This window comes from Canis lupus, chromosome 13 (assembly GCF_003254725.2).
Source record: "Canis lupus dingo isolate Sandy chromosome 13, ASM325472v2, whole genome shotgun sequence".
Taxonomy (NCBI): Eukaryota; Metazoa; Chordata; class Mammalia; order Carnivora; family Canidae; genus Canis; species Canis lupus.
The window spans coordinates 23,302,574-23,329,008 of record NC_064255.1 but is presented as its reverse complement, the minus strand read 5'-3'; the positions used below and the strand labels follow the sequence as shown (position 1 = coordinate 23,329,008).

At 37.7% G+C, this 26,435-nt stretch overlaps 1 protein-coding gene across 9 annotated transcripts in view; it reads right to left on the bottom strand.

Moving 5' to 3' along the window:
- Positions 1–26,435, bottom strand: part of NSMCE2 (NSE2 (MMS21) homolog, SMC5-SMC6 complex SUMO ligase) — a 213,359-nt gene that overhangs the window by 181,198 nt on the left and 5,726 nt on the right. For 6 of the 9 annotated variants that reach the window (XM_049092716.1, XM_049092720.1, XM_049092721.1 and 3 more), the window contains one exon: positions 18,051–18,098. The exons of 2 other annotated variants lie outside the window; for them this stretch is intronic. In XM_049092716.1, the coding sequence (XP_048948673.1) occupies positions 18,051–18,098 (48 nt within the window). Of the gene's footprint in view, positions 1–18,046; positions 18,099–26,435 lie in introns of all 9 variants that reach the window. One more of the 9 variants, XM_049092722.1, reaches the window with a different exon arrangement.

Here is a 26,435-nt window from a genome sequence, read left to right as displayed (position 1 = left end):
GGTGAAAAGATAGGTCTGAGAAAGAAATGGAGGATGACAAACTAGCTATTTTTATAGATGTAGACTCACGTAAGACAAATGGCAAGTCCTCTATTTATGACCAGAAGATCTAGGTAATACGCCTGTAGCAATATGGTAATTTTTACAGAGCACAGCATGGACTCATGAGAGTTTATCACCCAGGGTGATTTCCAAGATTGTCTAGGGTCTCTTCACATATTATTTGCTCAATATAATGGCATTTTAGGTCAAGATTAAAAATGGGGGAGAAGATTCTTTATCTTGGCTTCTCCAAGTTCAGGTGGACATGGTCAGGAAACCAATCAAGCTCTTGTTAAAACCAGCAACCAGTTTGGCAAAAAAGAGGAAGGTAAGTGATACAGCTAAGGGATGTAGCCTTTAGACCAACTATTCTAAATAAGGCCCCTCCCTAGCCACAGCTGCCTAGAGCTGCAGCCTAAGGCTTATGTGCTTGAGAAAAATAAAGTCTCTTCCCCCAAGGCCCAGCCCTGAGGTTTGGGAAACAGCTGAAACAGGGCCAAGTACATGTAGTACCTAGAGCCAAGCAAGTACTCTCAGCAGCCCACCCGCCCCAGGTCCTCAGTAGAACTGTCTTCAGTGAAACAGACATGAAAAAGAAGGCACTCTCCCTCCTCTTTCCCCTAGCATGTCCATACACATCTCTGTACTACCTCTCTACACTACCAGATGTCTTTTTGCTTTGCTCTGCTGTTCTCTATGATCTCAGCCACAGATTCCCTTTCCAGAATCCTCCCTAATCTCCAGAATGGGACCAAATGCTTCATGCCTTATAGGTCCATAAAACTTCTCTACCTTTACAACTAGGACACATGTGAATGTGTGTGTTGGGGGGCACGCCCTTAAGACAAATTTCATCTACTTTTCCCTTCCAACTTTTTGTTCCTGATTCAACTGTATAGGCCAAGTTGTTTCCTGAAATTTTGTCCTAAACAAATAAAAATTGCAGAACCGGGTGTTTTTTTATTCTACAAAGTCATATACAGGCATGTCTGAACAGGAACAATACCAATTACATATAGTTGATATATTTTATCAATAAAATGCTGGTCTAAGACAAAGCAGCCATTTAGTGTTCTTATGGGGTTGCTGACTCCAATTCAACATGAATCACACACCCAGAAGGATCTGATAAATATCCATGCCATAAAGTACATATGTCTGTTTTGGCAAGGAGCAGGAGAAGAAAATGAGGCAGGGAATCGCCTGATTGGATTTTAAATTTCCTAGAACAGATGGGACCTGGAATAGAGAGATTTTTACTTTCTAAAACAGAAATCTCTTCCTAATCTCCTCAGTGATTTGTCTGTATTTTACAAACAAGAAATTTCTTCTTTCTGGATGAATTGAAACAAATGACAGTATAAATCATACCTTTCCCTCCCTCCACAAAAAAGGACCAAAATACAAAACTAAACCAAACCCATTCCTCTCTTAAAATACAGCTCCAACTATCTCTAGTAACATATACCTACATACACACCCACCTCTTTGAGTGGGTGTGTGTGTATGTTTTTCCTGGTAGCCTAGTATTAAGCAATCATTTAATATTCATCAGGAGTCAAATTTAATGACTTACTCACTGCTTGAGCAATATTTAATAGAAACTTGTTACTTCTCCCTACACTGTACTTTAGCCATAATTATTCCTCCCCACATATTAGTGTGGAGGAAAAGTTAAAACTGAATCCACATACTATAACTATAATCCACTGAAATAACAGTGAAGAGCAGAACAGTGTAGGGCACAAACTGGTACATGACTATAAATGCAGTGAATATGGGGGAAATCTTCAAGAAATATTGACCTTTATAATCCTCTTTACTCGTCTATACAATTTTCTTGTCAATAATACAAAAGGAAGTTGTATAATACAGTAATTCAAAAAGCCAGCTCTAGAGTCAGATTACATTCAAATCTAGGCTCTATTACTTGCTAGCTATGTGGTCTTTGAGTAGTCACTGTATTAGTTTCCTCCTCTGTGTAATGGGCACAGTAACTCATAAAGCCAATACAGAACAAAATGAGAAAACACAGACAAAATGGTCAGCACAGGGCGGCCCACAATAAGCACAAACAAGATTCTGTCATTATAATTACTGCAGCATGGAAAACTACTCTGCAAATGGAATTAGTCTAAATGCTGAAAGCATTCTACCCTTAAACCAAAAGGTATCAAGTGAAGGTCCCCTCCTTAACGCAGTGGTTTTTCTAACTTGAGAACAAAGCACTCAAACTCACAAAACTGCAGTGCTCAATGAGAAGCTCTGTAAGCCTCCCCTGACCAATTAATGTCCAGAAACCCATTTACTTATTAGTATATGCTTGAGGCCTTATTATGTGCCAGGCAAGGGGGAAAATGCTTTTAAGCTAGGAGCAGCTACTCCTGCCCACAGAAGGTAGGAAAGGTTTAACAGGTGAGGAGATACACGTGTACTTGATCTTGAAAGATGAGTATGTGTGTACCAGATGTTCACCAGACCGAAGGAGAGGCTAAACGAATGCTTTCACCCCTTTCTACGGAGGCTGACTTTGAGTTTAAATTCTCAAAAATACTGAGGAGAAGAAAAGAGGAGAAAGGTATAGATTTTAAAAAAAGAACAAATCTTCACCGAAAATTGACAATGTGCCAGGCACTTTGAACATACTACTCATTCTATCCTTCGGTACAACAATGTGAATTAGGAGCTATTAAACATAATTCGATAAGGAAACTGATACTCATAGAGGTTAAATCATATGCCCCAGGTCACACAGGAACTGACCTCAGGTCTAACTTTAAAGTAGCACGGTATGTGGGTCTGACTTACTACACAGAAGCAAATAATCCACTCATGCAAAAGTCATGGAGTAATAAATGACCAGTTCTCTAGATAAAAGAATTCTCCTAAACATTACCTTCTTGTAAGAAAGAGGGAAAATAAAATTGACTTAAAGAGTTCTACACCAGAGTAATAGAGACCATCTTTCATTATATAGACAGGTATTTCCTTAGAATACATAGTTAATATTCCATAAACCACCATGGTAAAGGTAACTTAAAATATTGCCTGAAATAAATTCTATGAAGGATTAAGTCCACAAAATCATAGAAATAGTCTGTAGATACAATCTAGTCTCCACAAGTCATCAAAAGCACTATGAATCCCAGCTATGGGTAGCTATCATTTTAAAACATACTCACAGACCTTTTTTGGTTGCCTATTATAAGGCCTTGAATCTTCAAGGTCAAGTCTGTCTTCTATATGACTTAAACTCTTTTTCTATACCCTTCTTGCCCATTTCTTCTTATTTAATCCCTGGCAGACTCGAAGAAATAGTCAACTCAAGGCAGCAAGTAATATATATATGAGCATTTCTAGTCAATGTAATTTCAGTGACTGCTATTTCTCCTTGGTCTTCAAGCCCTTCATGGTGTCCAAATTCTAGCTAAAATGTGAGGCTGGAAGGCCCAGGAGGCTTAAGGGACAGAGCCTGGCTTTAACCTGGTTTGAAGTGAGACTTAAACCTCATGTGATTATTGAGCAAATTAAATGAGAACCTAGGTAAAGCACCCAATATGATGTCTTAAACACTGTAGACTCTTAATAAATAGAGCCTATTTTGCTGTTAACTGAGTGTGCTTTCCAGTATGCTTCAATACAAATCTTGTATTTTACTTAAACTACTACTTAGTAAATCATGGGATCATCTCATCTATTTTTAAAAATTAATAAAGCATATAGTTGAGAAGTTAATTAAACACACAGCTGAAAAATTCAAACACTATAATAATGCGGTGTCTCCAATCCCCAAACTCCCTCCCCAGAAGCAACCTTGTATACAAGGTTCTTATACAAGAACCTTGTATAACGAGGTTCTCATTCCATGGAAATAGTCTATATATAAGGCACTCACTTTTAAAAAGAACAACAGAAATTAAGGCAAACCAATATACCAGGGAAAACAACATGAATATATTAAAAACAAGAAAGGAGAGATGCTAAACAAGGAATACAATATGGCTGTTAGAGGGGAACTTCCATTCACTCCTTGAATAAATATTTACCAAGCACTGAGCATGTAGATGTCTGACACACTGCTGGGTGGCCTGGACAGAGCAGCAAACAAGGTAAACCCTGTACCTTTTCTCAAACAGCTTATACAAATTTCCACTCCATGCAAAAATTTCTAAAAAGCCCTGATATGACTATCATGCCTTTGTTTGGCTCTTGGTATGGTGGGAAAGCTTGTTCTCTGCCAAACAGTTCTAATTATTAGAGCCCTTCCAAAAAGAGAGCTGATTCATCACCACCCTAGAACAATTCTAGGCAGTGAGAACAATAAATTTGAATTGCTCTTTTACACACATTAACTTATTTACACTTCATAACCTCCATATAGAGTGATCTTACTCTGTTTTATATGGCTGAGGAAATTGAGGCTCAGAGGTTAAGTGCTTCCACTGAAGTCATACCCCAATATCAGAATTAGGGCTTGAATCTTAGTTCTCAACAGCAGGGCTGCAGAAAAGCTACTTAGGGAGTCACACAGAAACAGTCAACTCTTCCAGATAATACTTTTTCAAAGATCTGAAGGTGGCTTTTAATATTCCCTATCCGTGAGTCTTTGCTTCTCCAGGATAAATAATGATCACCAAATTCATTCAACCCAGCCGACCTGCCTTCATTTAACCATGCTTCATTTGCTAGTGTCCCTTTTACAGATGGACTCCAGAAATTAAAAACAATTACAGCCACAGGTTAACCAATGAAGGCTATGATAACACTATTAGTGCATGTGTACTGCTGCGATAATGGGTTATTAGTTTTCTTTCAAGAAATTAAATAATAACATTTATTGAGCACTCACTGTGTACCCGACACTATGCTAAGCCATTTATACACATCATTTCACTCAATCCTTCTAATAACTCTGTAAAGGAGACACCATCATTACCCCCATGTGATAGAACAAAAGAATGGGCTCAGAGGGTTTAAGTACCCTGAACCAAGGTTATATAGTCAATGAGCTGTAGAGGGAACATTCAAATTTGGGTCTATTAAATAACAGAATCCATTCTTCTAACTATCTCAATAATCATCACCCTGTGGGCATAACCCATTTCTCCATGTCATAAGACTTTGCCAAATGCCTTTCTAAGATCTATTCATATTAGACTAAAAAGCATCCCTACTGTACCTGGGAAGTCACCACAATTAAAAAAAGGCGGGGGTGTCATGAGTGAAGAGGAACTAGGGTAATCAAGTTCAAAAATGAGATCAAAAAAAAAAAAAAGAAGGTTAATGATCTTTTGCTTACATGTGGATAGCAAATGCCATAGACCAGCCTACCTCTGTACTCATTTTAAATAAATTTATATCAGGAAAAAAAATCTCAAATGGGGTCAGCCTACTTTAAAATATAAATTTAATTAAACACCTTAACTAAATAGAAATTAAGTCCTCAAAAATATAAAAGTAAGTTTGAGGGGTGCCTGGGTGGCTCAGTCGTGAAGCATCCAACTCGAGTTCAGCTCAGGTCTTGATCTCAGGATTTGAGTTCAAGCCTCCATCAGGCTCCACACTAGGTGTGGAGCCACTTTAAAAAAAAAAGTATTAAAAAATAAGCTTGAGGAGATCTGATATGAAATTAGATTTTAAGATCTACGATGACAAGAATGATAATCTGTTATTTACCTCTCAAATGTTGGTCTAAAGTAATCTGTTCTGAGAAACATTTCTTTAAGGAAAGAGAGGCACAATCACAAAAACTGTATGTCACATTCCTGTCAGAGGATAATTCCTATGCTTGTTATTTTCAGAAAAATAAAATAAAGTTGATTTGTAGTGAACATGGCATAACGTAAAACTTGTCAGGTCACTTTATTGTACACCTGAGACTAACATTGTGTCAACTAGACTCAAATAAAAATAAAGAAATTTGATTTCACAAAAACAATGGCAGATCAATCTGTTAAAACTGAAATCACTGACAGCTCCAGAAAATAAATTTATCATAATTTACCACAAACATTATAACCATCCTGATACTGTGTGCTTCCTTATATTTGTACCTACACATAATGCAAGTTCTTGAGATCTTAGAATTCTTTTTCTCATTACATATCTTACCACTTCTAAGATGTTTTATTTTCATAACTCTGACTTAAATCATTAGTGATTCCCCATATTGTTTCTCTTGCCTTCTTTAAAAAACCTGTATCTTCTTTAACAAAGAAATAATGATCCATAAACAGTTAAATCTACTAGAAATGGCTCACAGAACTCTGTTGGGGAAAGTAAACTACTTTGGTAATGGGAATTATCCCCCACTAATATTTGTTTCTGGATGACACTTATAATGAAGTGCAAAGTAAGAAATAAAGAACTATTAATATTCAATGAGTAACTAACTGGTTCTGTAACACTATGGCACTATTTATAAAATGGGAGGTACCAATCAATCACATCCCACATATAGGTACACAGTCTCAGCACCCAAAGCGAACTAAACCACATGCAAAACCCAAACCCTGAAGTCACCTTAGACCCCTCCTCCCTCCTAGCAACTTCCTGATCTAACAACTCACCAGTTCCATCAATTCAGCCCACTCAAGTCAACTATTCTCTCCTTGCCTCCCTTTCCACAGCCTCCTTAATTTCAATCCTTATTATTTCTTCCTCAAATTACTGATTTGTTTCCTTAGTGATTTCCTTTTTCATCCTTTTTTCCCTCCAATGCTTCTTCCATGCTGTTACCAATGCCCAAGAACAAATCTGAGGCTACTCTCTTATTTGTCAAAAACCTACAAAAACGACTTCTGGCCAAAACTGCATAACAGGGACCAAATTTACTCTCCTGCTTGAAACAAAAATATTCAAACTGAAAATAAATAAATAACGGTTTGCAAGACACTAGACGTCATGCAAGAAGAGGAACTAGAGTGATAGGAAACATGAGGTGAAACCTGTGACTGTCCCCCTCTTACTGTCTTGAGAGTGTTTGCAGGCTGCAGGGCACACAATACCAATCAAAATCTCACCTGACTTTTTTTTTTTTTTTGTAGAATTGACACAGATTCTAAAATTCATACGGAAAATGCAAAGGACTTAGAATAGGCAAAACAACCTTGAAAATGACCAAGTTGGAGGCCCAACACTACTCAGTTTCAAGAGTTACCATAAAGCTTCAGTAATCCAAATAGGGTGGTGTTGGGGTACAGACAAACAGATCAAAAGACCAAAACAGAGTCCAGAAATACAAATAGATGTATACAGACAACTGATTTGACAAAGGAGCTAAGGCAATTCAGTGAAGAAAGAATAGTCTTTTCAACAAGTTGCTGGTACAATTGGCTATCATAAGCAGAACAAAATAGAACACCTTTGATCCATATCTTGAGCCAAACACAAACATTTAGTCAAAATGGGTCACAAATCTAAATGTAACACCTAAAACTATAAAACTTCAGGGGAAAAATTATGTAGAAAACCTTTGAGATCTTGGGTTAAGAAAAGAGTTCTTAAATACAGCACTAAAAGCACAAGCCAATAAATTGATAAATTAGATATCAACAAAATTTAAAACTTCTGTTCCTCCAAATCTGTTAAGAGCACAGAGTGGGAGAAAATACTCACAAATCCCAAATCTCACAAAAAACTGTATTCAGAATATATACATATATGTATTCTCAAAATCCAATAATCATAAAATCATAAAATGCTGTAACAAGTGGGAACAAGATTTGAATAATACTTCACCAAAGAGGTAAATGCCAAATAAGCTGACAAAAAGGTATTTAACATTACTGATCAGTAGGGAAATGCAAATTAAAACACCATATAATACCACTGCGTACTTATTAAAGACGACTGCCATATCAAGTGATGAGGATGTGGAGGGGGCTACCCTAACGTATTCCAGATGCAGATTCCTAATTTCCAGACAACTATTACTACCAAAAAAGCACATTCTACCACATAGTATATAGGCCACGTTTAATATAATTTCATCTTATCATAATGACTCAGAAGGGACTTCAAATATCATAAAGTCTCTCAGTGTCATCATGGTTTTATTGTTACTATAAAGTATGAAAACATGAGTCAACAGAAATTTTTTATGTAGCAGATATCAAAGAAACCAGTTCTTAGTCTATAATTACCTCACAAAATTATGATTGCTTTTTATTATAATTTGTTTTCTCCAATCCAGTAGTTCTCAAAGTGTGGTCACCAGACCAGGTACATTAGCACCACCTGGGAACTTGCTAGAAATGCAAGCTCTCAGGCCCTCCACCAAACAATGGGATCCGAAACTCTGGGGTGGTTAACAGCAATCTGTATCTTAACAAGTCCTCTAAGTGATTCTGAAGCATGGTAAAATTGGAGATCCACTATTTTAATGTATGTTTTAAAGTTTAAATCATAGATTGCCTTTTCTCTGAGATTCTTTCTGAATCCACAGTATTTTAAGACCAAGAGGAACCGTTTACTTCACATCCACATTTTCAAGGAATCTAGAACTCAACCAGCTGTTTTCCTATTTTTATACTCTTGAATTATTTTAGGCCTTTTAAAAAGCTAGAAAACCAAAACTAAATCTAAGATCCCATAAATAATGCATTCTACAAAAGCCTTTGTTTTAAAACAAACTTTTCCACTTAAATATCCTAAGTCATTTACTCACATCTATTTTTGCAACTGCACCCAACATTCCTTCCAAATTTACCAGAATAGATTTGCTTCTAATTTCAGCTACAAATTGTCATCCTCCAGTGAATATCTGTACAACTTTTAATTAGGTTCATCGAAATGGAATGGATTTTTAAAATCACTCCAGTTATAAATTTTAATTGTTTCATAAAGAGACCTAAGATAGAAGCAGAATGAAAGCGGAAATGGTTTGGACCAAATCAGGACATCTGGGGCTGACGATATTGCTCAGAGATTTAGAGTTTTCTGGGGCTCAGTTCCCTTATTTGTAGGAGGGAGCTGGAGTAGATGACCTGAATAGGCCATTTCAAGTTTAAAGGTCTATAAATCTGTGCTCTTAGGGATCCCTGGGTGGCTCAGCAGTTGCGCATCTGCCTTCAGCCCAGGACGTGATCCTGGAGTCCTGGGATCGAGCCCCACATCAAGCTCCCTGCATGGAGCCTGCTTCTCCCTCTGCCTATGTCTCTGCCTCTCTCTCTCTGGCTCTCATGAATAAATAAATAAAAATTTTTTTTAAAAATCTGTGCTCTTACCCTTATGCTCTAGGGTACTGTAGTTTTTCATTAATGTGACATAGGCAAACCTTCTTTAAATGTTGTACTTGTTTTTAATCATTTAAAATTGTCTTAAGAAACATGCCTCTCTGTAGGACTCAAGAACATCATCACTATACTATTACTACTCCTTAGAGAGCTGAATACAGTAAAATATGAACACACACAAACTTTAAGTTGTGAAAGCACTGCAAAGTTAGTGTGATTTCAAGTCTCTTATCCCTAAGATTGGTTTATTTATCTGAGACTATGGGGATACACAGTATGAACCCCCAACGGCAAAGATTTCACAATGTCATAAATAACATGGACTTTGGAGGCAGAATGCCTGGCTTTGAATCCTGCACCTACCATTGAAGAACCTTTGTGATCTTGGGCGAGTTATCTAAACTTTCTCAATTTTACTTTTTTTTACATCAATCTTTTGTTAAGAGAAAATGATAATAGTATCTCTTTCACACAAATTAATTGAGCTAATCGACAAAGAGCACTTAGCACAGAATACACACTCAGTAGGCATTAGGATTTTTATTAGTATTACTTGCTAAGTCAGCCCTCTAATCAGAAGTTATCAGAACAAAAGTGCAATTCAATTTAATAAATACACAAGGATCCACCTGGTTGGTGCAAGTCATCTCACCATTCATTATAGAGGCAAGGGTTCTCGGACTTCTGAATGTACCAAGAACTGCTTAGGAGATTTGTTTAAAATGCTGATTCTTGGGCTCTGCTTCCAGAAGCTCCAAGTCTGCAATTTTTAAATAAACCTCCCAGATGTTTCTAAGGCAGGTTGTTGAGGGAGGGCTGCAGTTTAAGAAACATTTCTGCAGGAGTTTCAAAGAGAAGGAATCTCTTCCTTCAAGTTCCTACAATCTCTAAGCATTTTTTTCCATTTCAGAACTCACTGTGGCTACCTATTGCACCTATAAGATCTACTACTCCTCTAAACCCCAACAAACCCATGACTAATGAAAGTTCCTGATACAAGGGCTATTCTTGACCTTTAAAAACAGAAGATTCATGAACCCTGATTGCTGAGCTATAAACCTGATCATGGCTTCATTCATAGTCCTGGTCTCAGCACAGTGTTACACTTCCAACACTGCCACCAGCAGACATCACAGCCTATTCTCATTATAGGGCACATTTTCAAAGAGAGATTACACAGTGTCAAAACCCATACAGGGGCACCTGGGTGGCTCAGTTGGTTAAGCATCTGCCTTTGGCTTAGGTAACGATCTCAGGGTCCCAGGATTGAGCCCTGCATTGCATCGGGCTCCCTGCTCAGCAGGGAGTCTGCTTCTCCCTCTCCCTCTGACCCTCCCTACTATTTGTGCTCTCATTCACACATTCTCTCTCTAAATCAATAAAGTCTGAAAAAAAAAACATGTAAATTTAACTCGCAAAAATGTTAATGTATATAAAGCAGTAAGAACAAAGCAACAATCAGGGATCAGGGATGGAGGACAGAATGCAGACTATAACAAAGAAATATAGCCTTATTACAAATGTTTGAGTTGACCTCATTGCAGAGAGAGGGGGAACAGACCTAAGTAATCTTAAACAATGTTTTGAGTGAAAACTGTAAGACTAAAGGCTAAAGACCTGTACCTAGGCACTGCATACTAGCTGATGAAGCTTTTTGTCATGCGGGTACACGTTAATAATTCTGAAACTGTCTTATATGTAACTGGCGTCCAAAGAGTAAGTGAATGGATTGGTGGACAGTGCAAGGTCTCTATTAATATGGATGCATAAGACAGAAACTTGAATAACATCACTGATTTCTTCCTTTCTCTCAATTTTCATACTCAATAAATCATCAAGCTGCATTAATTATTTCTCTATTGTCTCTTAAGAATCTATTTCTTGAGGTGCCTGGGTGGCTCAGTCAGTTAAGCATTTGATTCTTGATTTCAGCTTAGGTCATGATCTCAGAGTCCTGAGATCAAGTCCCTGTTGAGCTCTGTACTTAGCACTGAGTCTGCTTGAGATTCTCTCTCTTCCTCTCCCTCTGTACCTTCCTCCTACTTGCATGTGTACACATGCACTAACACACTCTCTCTGATAATAAAATCTTAAAAAAAAAAAAAAGTCTACTACTAATCACCCAGTTCACCTTCCTAGTCCAAGCCCAAGTCACTATTATCTAATGCCAGAGGATGGAGTGCAACGGCCTCCCAATTGGGTGGCCTACTTCCACACTTGTTCCTATGAAGCCATTCTCCATATTATATCCACAGAATTAATGCAAAATATAAATGATCTTATTCCTATTTTTAAAACTTTTTAATAGCTTCTTACTGCCCTAAAGTCCAAATTCATTAATTTGACTTATGAGAGCTCACCCCATTCTGATACTTTCTTAATTCTCTCCAGGCTCTGTTCAGTACCCAGTGGCCATGTCTATTTTAGTCACTGCTGTATTTCCAATAACAAGTTCAGGTGGTATTAATTCTTTGATCCCTATGTGAATGCTACTTCCTCCGTGAGAGATAGACTCTATTTTCTTTATCCATGATAAAGAATAGCCCTGTGATGGATTTAAAAAACTGAACACTGGAAGTGATCTTCTGGGAACTTGAGAGCCCAGGTTTTAACAGATCTGGCAGCTTCCGCTTCCTTCCTTTTAAAACAGCTACTATGCTGGGAGAAACCCAAACCACATGGAGAGACTTCTCAGGCTCTGATCGACAACTCCAGTTGAGTATCCAGTCAATAGTCAGCATCAATTGCCAACGATGTAAGTGAGCTACCCTGCAAGTTTCAACCCAGGCAATACCTCTAAATAAGTGGCCACCATCTTAACTATATGACTTGGGAATGGAAGAGCCTCTCAGCCCAGTTCAGTCAACCCACTGAGAATCATGGAACCTTAAAAAAAAAGTTTGTGGCTTTCAAACACATTAAGTGTTAGGTTAAGACAGTCTGTTTCACAGCAATATGAGCACATGTCATTATGGGTTGAAATCTCATTCCTGGTACCAATTTCATCTATTGGTACTTAACAAATTACCCCAATAAGCTCCATATCTTGATGTGAGGAACACCATGCAAATACTGTGATGGGAGGACTTACAAGGTGGCATCACTGGAGAACAGTTACTACTGCACATGAGAAATATGCAATACCTGTAATGCACACCCATCCTATATTTTAAACTTCATTTTTCTTTTTCAAATCTAGATTTAAAATGTGTTCTTGATGAAAAAAAGAAGTCACCTGTTAAACTCTAAAAGATGGTATCAAATTTTAGCAAATATATCTCCTCAAGGTTCTTTTGAGAAATCTATTCCCAAGGACACAACTAGGCTCAACCAAAACCATTAAATAAATACAGAACAAAAGTAGGTTAAAATCTCTGTTCACATAGCAGTCACTTGGTCTCCTTGTGTTGTAACTATATTAAAATGTGAGGGGCAGATTATGTAAAGAATTATGCTCATATTCTGACAGGTTTCCCCACTGATAATATGGCCAAGAGTGGTAAGGATGAGAAGCAAAATCAATATTCTTGGAGTGAATATGCAAATATTTGTTAAACATCTGAGTGAAAAGTAAATTACTGGAACATATGATTAGTTAACCAAAAACTAAAAGAGGAAAAGGAAAGAAACTACTGCATAGTTGAGCATTTGAGATACCTCTTAGACCCTGCATGGTCATGTCTCATATGATTTGGGTCCAAGAGGTTTCTAGGTATTACAAGGATGTGATGTGTGAAGCCAGCAGGGTTTCTTACAGGAACAACTATTTGTTTTCTGCTTCGCAATTATTAAGTATCTAAACACAGGTGCACAGTGTACTCCAGAAATTATAAAATTTAAAACAAGTTGCAGATAACAACACTACCAATTTCATTATTATTAAGTTCCGGTCAAGATCCAGACACTCTCATAAGCTTATCAGCATTGAGAGAACAAAGAAAAGGCAGATACAGGGTAATTCTTTCAAATTTGAGAAATTCCAGAACTACCAAGAAACTCTGGAAGACTCTATTTCAAGAGAATAGAGAACACTGACAAAAACTGCATCTTCTATGTAACACATTACATAATCTCTCTTTGTTAACTAGTTAAAATGTCTATTTTAGACTGCCCCATAGGAACTCTGATCCTTTTCGCTTGAAATTAAATCCTATACTAATTTTCTAAAACTAGAACTTATTTCTGCTTCTTAAACCTATCAGAAATGTCATTTTCCTATTAGGGAGGTAATGCCCACCCTTCCCTACACACACACACACACACACACACATACACACACACACAGCACTCACTCCACACACTGTCAGTGCCATTCCCCATCCTAACCTTGAGGCATACACTTTAAGGTGGTTTTCCACTAATTCTCTTTATTACCAAAGCAAGAGTTTACAGGCTGACCAGCCAAGGTAAACAAAGCACATAAAGTGTTTCAAAATAGGAACAACCACGAAAAGAAGACACTGTCCATATTTTACATGCAGTGAAAAGGAAGCTGAAGATCTAAAGTAATTGGTTCAAACCAACACAGCTAGTAGAAAGCAGAACTTGCATTTTTAACTCATGGCTATCTGTACGATTCTAATTTTGTATAGTACTAAATCTACACCAAGAGCTCTTAAGGATCTGTCTCTCACCTGCAAGAGGCCCAATTATTAACAAAAGCAAAATAACTGAGCAATAAAATGTGACTACTATGTGCTAAGTAAGCATAGCGGAGAGCGTTTTATATGTATTAACTCTTATGTCAACCTTAAATAAGGTGAAAGTGAGAAACACGTGTATGCAGGCACATAGTTAAATATTCATCAGATACCAGTTGCTATTTTACAATACTATCCCCGTTTTACAAGTGAAGAAACCAAAACTTACTTAAAGTCACAAGGCTAATAACTGCCAGAGCTGGGTTTGAACCCAGGTTACTTGATTCCAGAACTGGTTCTTAAAGTCCTAAGTTACTCTGGCTGGCCAACCAAAGCACTGTGCTGCCCTAATTTGGCCCAAAAAGGGAAAGAAGAAGGGAACCCAGCAGCAACCACAGCTTTGCTACATTGAGAGATGTACTACACAGTGCTGGACTAAGTGCTGAGCCATAAGTGGTGCTGAAAATACTAGAAAGGCCCAAATCAAAGCTGATCTTCCACCTAAAGCCCTGGCAGCTCCCTGAATCTGTCAGGTGTTGGGAATCAACTCTTTAGGGGTCTCATCACATCTGTGTGTCTTGCAAGCAGAGACACTAACTCGTTACCCTTTTGTTCTAGACTATCTTTTCAAGATATCTGTATCATGCACAAAGCTTTAGAAGACTGAGTCAGTGTATTCCTCCAGAGCAGAGGGATGTGTATTAAAGATAATGTCTTCCTCTAGGGCCAAAAGTTGGGGATGTTTATTGCCCATTATAAAACTCTGGGTTCCTGGAGCTCAAGGGTCCTCAGTCATGACACAGACTACAGGATCACCCTGGACCCTTCCATATCAACCCTGTAAGGACTTGGGAGTTAGCAAGGCAAACCTATGGAAACACAATATTTCCACCACTTGATGTGTACCAACAAGTAAGAAAGACCTTTGTCTATGATCTGGGAGTCTCCTGTCTTCTGCCAGCATCCATGAAACTGTGGTAGACTATCTTGTTAGCTTGAAAGGGAGGTAAAACCTCAGAGGCTTTACAGATCTTCACACCATGCTCTTCACACCTCTTCTCATGTTTGCTTCCCTCAGAAATACCCTCTCCCACTCCACAGGAAATACTTACTCATCTTTTTGTCAACATCTCCTGTATGAAATTTCTCCTAAAAGTCCTCAGCTAGTATGGACTATTACCTCCATGGTGCCCTCACCCCATTGTTTCCTGAAACAGGTTTCTTTCACAGCACCTTTAAAACTTTATTTCACTTGCTTATTTCTGTGCTGTGCCAGTTAATCAATTTATTGCCTTTCAGGTCAAAATTCATTTTTTGATACATACTCTGTGATAATGGATGAAATTGCTTTAAGCATTTCTTCTTACAGTCAGCATAATGTTAAGCTTTCCCCATAGAGGGTGCTAGATGGAAACTGCAGGAGGAAGAGCTTTCTCTGGCAAATGCTATGCTTGATGAAAAGACAGGATGCTTTTGCCCTAAGATCAGGAACAAGATAAAGATGTCCGTTCTTGCCACTTCTACTTAACATCATACTGCAGGTTCTAGCCAGGGTAATTATGCAAGAAAAATAAACAAAAGGCAAATAGATTGGAAAGAAAGAAATAAACCTATGTCTACCCACAGATGGCATGATCTTGTATATAGGAAATCCTAAGGAATCTACTAAAGAAATTTTAAGCATTATTAAGAGAGTTCAGCAAGGCTGGAAGATGCAAGATCAACAGATAAAAATCAAGTGTATTTAATTGCAATAAACAATCTAAAAAAACTAAGAAAACAATTATTTATAATAGCATCAAAAAACCGAAATGTTTTGAAATTAATAAAGAAGTATAAAATTAATACTCTGAAAACACTGTTTTGATCAGATCTTGAAAGAAATTCAAGATCTAAATAAATGTTAAAAAATTTCTATGGTCATGGATCAAAAGATCTGTTAATATCGTTAAGATAGTAACACTCTCTAAATTAATCTATAATTCATGCAACCCTATGAGAATCCCAGCTGGCTTCTTTGTAGAAACTGTCATGCTGATCTTAAAATTCACACAGAATTACAAGAGATCCCAAATACCCAAAACAATCTTTAAAAAGAAGAACAAAATTTGAGGACTACACTTTCTAATTTCAAAACTAACTCCAAAGCAAGAAAACAGGGTGGTACTGGCATAAAGCTAGGTAGATAGAATTTCATCAATGGAACAGAACTGAGAACCCAAAATAAACTGTGTCTATGGTCTACTGATTTGCCAGCCAGTACCAAGATCATTGGGTAAAAGATCAAAGTATCAAGATCTCTGGGGAAAGAATGGTGCTGGGACAACTGGATAGCCATATGCAAAAGAATGAAACTGGACCCTTAATTCAAACTACAGATTAACTCAGAATGGATCCAAATGTGACAGCTAACTTATAAAATTCTTAGAAAAGAAAATAGGGATAAATTTGCATGACCTTTGATTCAGAAATGGGTCCTTAGGTTTGACACCAAAAGCACAAGCAACAGAAGAAAAAGTAGACAATTGGGACTTCATAAAAATTAAAAACATCTATGCTTCAAAGAACACTACCAAGAAAATAAAAAGATGACCCAAATAATGAAGAAAAAATTTGCAAATCATGTTTTTGATAATGAATTTGTATCTAGAACATATTAAGAACACTTATAACTCAAAAATATAAACAGAAATAACTCAATTTGAAAATGGGCCCTGAAAAAAAAAAAAAAAAGGTGGGCACTGAATCTGAATAGACATTTCTCCAAAGAAACATACAAGTGGCCAGTAAGTTCAAAAGATGCTTCACATCATTAGTCACCAGGGAAATGCAAATCAAACCCACAATGAGATACCAACTTATAGACAAATCTTTGCAGGATTTCTTAACAATATCCAGATAATTATTAATAATAATCATCCAATGTTCATCAGTGGATGAATGCAAAAAGGGATGAAGTATTGATACATACTAGAACATGGATGAACCTTGAAAACATCATGTTAAGTGATGGAAGCCAATCCCTAAGGCCATGTAATATATGATTACATTTACTTTAAGTATCCAGAATAGGCAGGTCTGAGGAAGAAAGATTAGTGGCTTTTTAGGGCTGAGGAGAATGGGGAGACAGAGATAGGTGACAGTAAAAGGTACTAGAGTTCCTTTTTTTAGAGTTGATGAAAATGTTCTAAAATTAAAGTATCTGTGAATATATTAAAAACCACTAAGTTACACACTTTAAATGCTTGAACTATGTTGTACCTGAATTGTATCTCAATAAAGCTGTTATTTTTAAAAAGTCACCAAACAAAAGGACAAAAAAGCTAATGGAGATCAGAGGGGTGATTAACTAGGAAGGATGAAAAAGAAAACTAAGCTAGAATGAGTAAAATTCCATTAAGGTGAATTTAAGGTGATAAACCCTAAGTTACTGAAATAAATTTCACTACAGTTTAACTGTATCTTATAATGAGGGATTCTTTATTTATGGCACCAAACCTAATAACTATAGATATAAAGGCAATTAGGACTGGCTGAGGACATGAGGGCATACACAAGAATGACAGTGTGTAGGTGTGTGTGTGCAGGCGAACGCACACATAACAGAAGCTGTCTTGGATTTGAGTACCATCTAGCCAAACTAAACTTTGTGACTTCAGGCACATCTCTTAACCCGCCCTGAGCTTCAGCTCTCTCATCTGTCACATGTTGACTTCATTTTCATGGGATTACTAAGAAAGAAAATATCTGTAACAAGATCTAGAAATCTGTTGAGGGGTATCTTCCTATCTTTGTATTTCTAGCATAGTGTTTGTCAGATAACAGGTACTTAGTAAATATCTATGGAACTTTAAAACAAAACAAATGGCCCTTGGAAAGGAGAAAATTAAAATATAATTAAGTACATGCACTTTGATATGGACATACAAGATTTGAAAACCTTTACAAGTAGATTTTTCACATGATATATATGTATATATACAGAATATACATGTATATATACATACACATATATATAGTACCTTGATATTGAAGCTATCAAGGCTCACATTATGCTTTTATGTGAAATTAGAAATTACTTCCTACCAGTGATTTAATGAATTAGCCAAGAAAAAAAAAAAAAGTTACTTGCAAGAACATTTCTGCTGTTTTCTCCACAATGCCTTTTCAGGTCTCACTTCTTCGTTTTGATTGTGTAAAAAAAAAAAAAAAAAAAAAAATTAAGATTTATTTATTTATTTATTCATAATAGACAGAGAGAGAGAGAGAGAGAGAGAGAGAGAGGCAGAGACACAGGCAGAGGGAGAAGCAGCCTCCATGCCAGGAGCCCGACTCGGGACTCGATCCCGGGACTCCAGGACCACACCCTGGGCCACAGGGTGCCAAACCGCCGAGCTACCCAGGGATCCCCTGATTGTGTAAAATTTAACTCATTTTTCACCTCATATATATGAAAAGAGACTATCACAAATTGACTGTTGTCTAGACCAGGGGTCAGTCAGTAAAGTATAGCCTGCTACTGGTCAACATCTGTTCATTTATTATTGTTTATGGCAGAACTGGGTAGCTGCAACACAGACAGAAAGCCATAACTTGATTAGGAAACAGGATGTTCTTAACTGACTTTTTCAAATTCCCATATCTAGTGGTAGGAGTATAGACTTTATAAATAATTAAATGCAAAGAAGAGCTCTATTGTTTTGATGGATGAATGCTTGGCCAACACAGAGAAACCAAAGAGATCAGTTTGGCCTGGGTAGGAGAATATCTGCAGAAAAATGAGAATACTTAAGCTTGCCCTTGAAAGACGAATAGATGCCCTCTAAGCAGTCAACAGGGAGAGGAAGTCATGTGAACACAAGGAGGCTTGGCTAGCAAGGAGGCTTGACAGAGCATACTCGTGGAACTAAATCCAGTCAGTCTCTGGCACAGACCGAATACGAAGAGGGGTGTAGCCAGTGACATCATGAACATTCTTGTAAACTATGCTCTATGGTTTAAAATGGGCATAGAAATTAATAGCTACTATTTGCAGAGAGTAAATGCCAGATGGTTTGGTCATGGCTCGAGACATGATCAAACAAGGATGATCTAGAGACAATCCATTGTCATCAAGATTTATAAATACAGTCCTAGGAAAAACTTTTTTTAGTAAGCTCAGTAAGAGAACCTTGTAAGTCAATAATGAGAATTAGCACAGAATGGACTCTCCAAATTGTTTTAATGAAAACTCTCATCTTCAGGTACAATGGTGACACAGCCCAGTAAAATAGGGCCTGTCTCTACAACGAGCACAGGCATCTGCAATACTTGAGTAGATAAGAGGACTTATCTCAAAGCTTCCTGCAATTGTGAAGGGGTAAGTCACATAGGAATGGATTGAGGGCAGCTGGGGTGGCTCAGTGGTTTAGCGCCACCTTCGGGCGTGATCCTGGACACCCGGGATCAAGTCCCACATCGGGCTCCCTGCATGGAGCTTGCTTCTCCCTCTGCCTGTGTCTCTGCCTACGTCTCTGCCTCTCTCCCTCTCTCATGAATAAATAATAAAATCTTTAAAAGAAAAAAAAGCAACAACGGATTGAGAATATGAAAGAAATAATTAAAATGTGTTATTCCCAATCTGAAATAGGTTGTTGTGATAAATTAACCCTTTCAGAGAACGGTACATAGTCCTTGGTCAACCTCAAGGCTCAGTGTACACATATGTTAAACAGTCATGAATTATGTTACCTACCTACCCTATAGCATTGTTGTAAAGATTAGATGAATGAACACCCATAAGGCATGTAGAACACAGCTGGTCCACAAAAAGCACTGTGTCCACTATTATTAAGTTGCCTAATAAGTACAGTCTACGAAAGACATATGCCTACTGGATATAAAATCAGACTGCTAGGTCATAATGTAAAAAGTCATGACTGGGACAGATACGCTCATAATCTCATTGCGAACAAATCATTTACTACTATGAAGCTCTCCTTATCCTTACATGTATTTGTCTTATCTGCTAATTCAATTATTAGCTTCTTAAGGGCATGAGCCAATAAATAATTGGTGATTGATCAACATAAAGTGCTAACAATTAAGCTAAAAAAAGTGAAAACCAACCAAACTCAAGTAACTGTTTTGAATCAGCATTGTACAGGAGAGGGAGAAAAATCACTTCGCCTGAGCACTGCCCCAAGAAAAGGAAACCTAAATCTTTGTCTTAAAGTAAAACCCACCACTGCTGCCACCACCAGTTTAAAGACAGTAACTCTAGATTTTACAAATATTTTCTCTCCACCTCCTCTATCTACTGACTACTGCCTATAACTTCTCACTGGGTATAACTTTTCCAACTAACATTTGTTTCTCTTTACTTTTCAGCTACCTTCTTCTGGATCTGACACTACAAGAGCAGTAATAAATACAAAACCAAAGGGGTTGATAAAAGATGCCTCCCAGGTCCTTTTTCAATAAACTTCAGAAATATAATGAAACAGTGACGGAATCATTCTTAATCAACCATTATTATGGCAAATGGTGCCATAGAATGAAGGGAAAGGGCAGTCAAGTCAATGAAGCTCCCTCTCAATGTCAGTCTAGACGTAATTCTACAAGGTCTTCAAAGAAATTCTTGCAAGGAACTTGGTCAATACCAAGCAAAAAGTAGGTGTGGAGTCCCGGGATCGAGTCCCACATAGGGCTCCCTGCATGGAGCCTGCCTCTCCCTCTTCGGCCTGTGTCACTGCCTTTCTCTCTCTCTGTGTCTTTTGTGAATAAATAAATAAAATCTTAAAAAAAAAAAAAAAAAAAGCAGGCGTGGGTGGAGCTAGCCCAGTGCTTTAGTACTTCTCCAAACTTGAGTTTTTAACTCCCATCTCCTAAGAGAACTAAGAGAAAGCCTGTCTCTGGAAGCAGCACCCAGGGACAAGCAAATTAGCATTTCCAAGGTCAATTGCTGACAGGCCTAATTGTTTACAGCAACTAAAGGATTCTGGCTGCTGCAGTTAAGAGGCTTGACCTTTCTGGCTTGCCCAATACCATAAGAAACTAATTTACCACATTAGCTACAAAATATCAAAGTACTGTAGGAATGGAGTCAAATCAGCATATGACATTTCAAACAGCATCAAATATTAATAGGATCTCCAGAAGTAAGCAATTTTAAGCTGGTTAAACAATCTGGGGAAGAACTTAAAATACCAATCATACCAGTGGTAGAGGAGCGACAAGCAGGCACACACAAAATCAGTAAATGGTATTACCTCGTTTTACCAACTGGTTTGATTTGAATAGTTCCCAAAACTACTAAAAAGCTGCAAAACTAGTTGATGTAACTACCCTTACAGATTCTTGCTCTCCTCGGATACCTGCTGCTGCCTATTACAGCAGCCATCTGCCACATGTGGCTATGAAACACGGCTGGTTGCCAGAATGAGATGAACTGAAGGATTCTGAACTTGTGTACAAAAATAAAAATGTAAAAACGAACTCAATTTTTATACTGATTACATGTTGAAATAATATTTTAGACATACAGAATTAAATAAAATATTACTAACAGTAAATTCTATCTTTTATGAGGATAATAGAAAAATTTAAATTTCACATGCAATTCACATTGTATTTTTATGGGACAGTGTGGCAAACTTCACATTTATGTAAAACACAAATATATAACTTTAGCTGTAAAGTACAGAGAGGAGATATAGGTCTGAATGATAAATAATCCTCTCTAAAATAATCAAATTGATTTCAACTGTTAATAACCAACCTAATAAAAGCTCCTTTCTGCTTGCTACCGACAAAAGTTTATTTTCTAAAAAGGAAACTGATGTTTTAAAAATCGATCCTAAAATCTGCTGTACTTTTGCCTTGAGTTGTCATCTCTGCCTAATATTAAACTAGCCTTAATTCTTTCCAATGATCAAAGATACATCATAAAATGCTAGTCTAATTTTTAATTCTGATCAAGTGATTCCAACTCAGTTTTCTTCTGTATTAGTCATTTTCATACACTGGTCACTAAAACCTAACTCATCTTTGCTCGAGATTAAAAAAAAAACAAAAATGATAATCAACAGAAAGATTATTCTCAAGAGTCTAGAAGTCAGTATTCAGATACTATATTGTTTAAAAACTAAAATATGACTCATTTACTATTTCAGAAAGTGACATCCCATTGTGAATAGGAGAGCTTAGCAAACAAGAGAGCAGAGCAAGCAATCATTTCCAACACATTCCATCATGTGGAGAAACCATGCCAACTTTCAGGTTGTTACAGTCAATGGAGTAAAGAAAATCTGGAGGTGTTGGGATGGTTGGAAATTTATGGGGTGAGAACGCAGGGCCACAAGAGGTAAGGCAAGGCAAACAATTGCCCAAAGTTTCCTCTCCTCAGCTCTTAAAAAGGAAACCTCTCAACTTTCTGCCTGAGGAAGCCGATAGGAAAGAAAAGCACATTTCCTACCTTTTAACCCCCTATAACTGTCCCAAACACAATTAGCTCTCTAGTAGGACAAACTGACCTATTTATGTGAAGAAAATGTGTAAACCTTCTTAGAGTGGTTTTCAAATGTAATCAACAACAAAATCAAGATCCACTATCTTAGAATAATAAATAATAAAGCTGCAGTATATATTTCTATCTTGTGACAGGATCAACATCTACCACTAGTAAATGAAAATGAGTAACCTGACACCTGGGTGGCTCAGTGGTTAAGCGTCTGCCTTTGGCTCAGGCCCCGATCCTGGGGTCCTGGGATGGAGCCCCACAACAGGCTCCCTGCAGAGCCTGCCTCTCCCTCTGCCTCCGTCTCTCTGTCTCTCATAAATAAATAAGTAAAATCTTAAAAAAAGAAAGAAAGAAGGAAGGAAGGAAGGAAGGAAGGAAGGAAGGAAGGAAGGAAGGAAGGAAGGAAGGAAGGAAGGAAGGAAATGAGTAACTCACATAATTGAAAACGAAGGTAATGGAAACACGGGGTTGATTATTTCTCATTACCGGAAGAGTTCACCTTAAAATGTAACCTTAATAGTCCTATAGTTTCTCTGTCCTGATACAGTCAACATATGTTTGTTTTTTTAGATATACAGAATAACTCGGGCTCTAGGCTACAAAATTCCAACAATTTAGTGATTGTTCCTTTTGCACAATTCTGAACTCTGCATTCAACAGAGAGGGCTAAGGTTGATGGTTGCCTCATAAGGAGTATTCTGGTGCCACCTAGCGGTGTATGTTTCCTGCTGAATAGGAAAATGAGGATTAGACCAAGGTTCTCAAAGTCTGGTTCTAGTGGACCTGCAGCAACATCAGCATCACCTGGTAACTTGTTAGAAATGCAAATTCTTGGGCTCAACAGACCAACTGAAACGCTGGTGGTGGGGGGGAGGGGGTCCCACAATCTTGTTTCAACAAGACCTCCAAGTGGTTCCGATGCACTCTCAGGTTTGAGAACCATTGGATTAATTAGCTCTTACACAGAAATTAAATGCAAAGTCCTAAAAAAAAAATTAGGCCTACAAATTAACAGAAGTGATCAATTTCGAATTTTGGAAAACAATTTAATTTTCTACAGAGTGGATCCAAATATCTGTATTGGAGAAGAGTCTTCAAAGACACTTATTAACTAATTTATATACATTCAACACCTGACAAGACATCAAACCTCTGAAAACGTCAGATGAGCATCCTGAAGTCTCTGTCCCTAGGAGACCAGGTTCAAAGGGAAGATCAGACATATTAACAAAGCAAAATATGATATAAATGCAAAAAACACCCCACAAAACAAAGAAAAGACACCAACTGTTTCAGGACATCAGGATATGGCATGTTACTATATCTTAAGTGGGGGTAGGGTTCATCTGGGAACACATGAAAAGCCAAGGAGGTAAAATATTGGTGATTTTTAAAGATATGGCTTTTTTAAAAAAATTATTTATTTGATAGAAAAGGAGTGTGCAAGTGTGTGCATGAGCTGGGGCAGGGGCAGAGGGAGACAGAGAGATAATCCTCAAGCAGACTTCCCACTCAGCACAGAGCTGACATGGGACTCTATCCCAGGACCCCAAAGATCATGACCTGAGATGAGATCAAGAGTCAGACACTTAACTGACTGAGTCACTGAATATTGATGATTTTGTAAGTTAAGAGTCGTCTACCCTAATGATGAAAGACGCCACAGAAAAGTCCACTGTATATATGTGCCTTGTGCACTTATAATCAGGAGAAAAGCAGATCTGATGAGGCCTTGCTAAATTGTTTATTTTCTATTTAGGTCTTAGAGGAGAACTTGTTTATCTAATAGCAACTTAAAACTCCTAGGGTTCAGTAAGAGCAGCCCCATAATTTATCTACAAGTCTGCATTTCTTTAAATTCAGTCTTATAGTATGCCCTTCTTTGAAAGAAAAAAAAAAAGACCTCTGAATTTTAGTAGGTATCTATTTACTCAAAATTAAAGGGTTACATATTTGAAGTTAAAACAAAAACTGGATCAAAAGACTAGTAGGGCCACTGGTCCACACCATCACAATTAAGTGTCATCCCTTACTCTGTGGCTCAAACTGTAAACCTATCGTGTAGGAAGGAGAAAATCAACTCTGAAAAGCTAGCCTTGCAAACCCAAGCCTCTACTACGATAAGTAACATTACAGGCATGAATGCAGGTGGCCTAAATATATAAAGGAAGTTCAAACACTAGCTCTATTGATTAGTTTTGATTTTGTACTTTTAAAATATTACTTTAATATACAGAGACCAACTATTTAATTTTAACATTTTAAGAACAACTGCCCTTAATAGGATGAGTTTCTAACAAAACTCTTATTTTCAAACCTTTCCTTTACTGGCACAGAGGCATAAGGAGAGGCCACAACCTGAGGTTCATTAATGTTTTAGAACACGGCCATTCCTCAATTTTATTTAAACTTAAAGGGCTTATGAAAATTTAATTGCCTAAAGATGATAATCACAACAACAGTTATGGTAAAATAAGTCAGTACTTCCACCTCAGAAAGCACAAAAGTATATAATAAATTTAAAAATCTGAAAAATGGGACGCATGGGTGGCTCAGTGGTTGAGTATCTGCCTTTGGTTCAGGTTATGGTCCCGGGATCGAGTCCCACATCAGGCTCCCCACAGGGAGCCTGTTTCTCCCTCTGCCTATGTCTCTGCCTCAGTCTCTCTGTATCTCTCATGAATAAATAAAATCTTTAAAAAAAATTTTTTAAATAAAAATCTGAAAAATAAGCCCCTGAAAAATCTAAGGTAATAAATTTCATTCTCCAATTAGGTAAACAAGAAAGTATTCCCAGAATACCAACACATTTAGAGAAAAAAAAAATAGACATGGTAGCAGTAAAAGTCTAATTGCCTAGACACTACATACCGTAACATAACTCAGTAAGAGCAGCCCCAGGGAAAGCAGGGAAAGGTGATCACTTCAAATGAGCTGGAAGTTGAATAGAGACAGCAACCTGGTACAGGAATATGCAACCACCAGTAAACAAAACAATGCACATCCTTCCAAGTTCTAGGGAACAAGCATCCCCTTTACCACCAATTTAATAATGTAGCAACAAGAGAAATGCAGTACAAAGTGAGAAAGTAATACCTAAGTGATCACTACCATCTCTTTTAAACAAAGCTCATTTTAATTTGTGATGAAACTGGATAACCCAAAAGGTAAACAGAAAGGGTGGTAATCCTATAAGGCCAAAAGGAAAAGGGAATATTTCTGCTATGAAGATGATTCAGGCCTTTCCCACGTGCTCTTCGGCACTTTAATTTCTCCCAATCCATTCACTGCTGTCCAACAACATAATCAACTAGTTTATGTTCCAGCTCTTCTCTCTTATGGCTTAAGATCCTATTATGATTTTTCTCCAGGTCACCTACCAAAGCCAAAGATAAAAATAATAGACTGCAGATCAGGCCAGGAAGGGTTAAGACCTTGAGAGGTGACCCACTAAAAATTATGGGTGACTTCTGCTGTTGGCCATGAATGAACAACTGGTATGGAACTGGCCCTCCTGCAGTGACGACTAGAAAGCCAGACAAAATAAATGAGACAGCTGCTTTCAGACAGTGAGACAATAGGCAAGAGCAGAACCATGAGTCCTGCAGAAAGGGAAAAACAAGTTAGGTAAGTCCTGCAATTGCCTGCCTCTGTGCACAATGGAGGAGGAATCCAAGCAGAGAATGAAAGTCTTGAAGGACCCACGAGGCAGAGACTGGAGTTCAGGGAAGCTAAGATTACAGGAGTTTTTAAGACAGAGCACCAGGAAGGAGATATGCAGAGAGTCCTCTAAAAATCTGCAGAGCTCCCCCAAGTCCTAAACTGCTGAGGAACAACTGGTGGAAGCTGTAAAGTGATCATTCCCAGAATTCACACAGCACTGGAAGACCTTCCGATTCCATCCAGCAGAGTGGAGCTATCTCAGCAAACTCTCTGGGCAATCAACAGAGATGCAGAAAGGCCAAACTTTGTAAAAAGGCTAAATTGGCCCTAAAATAAATCGATACTGAACTTGAC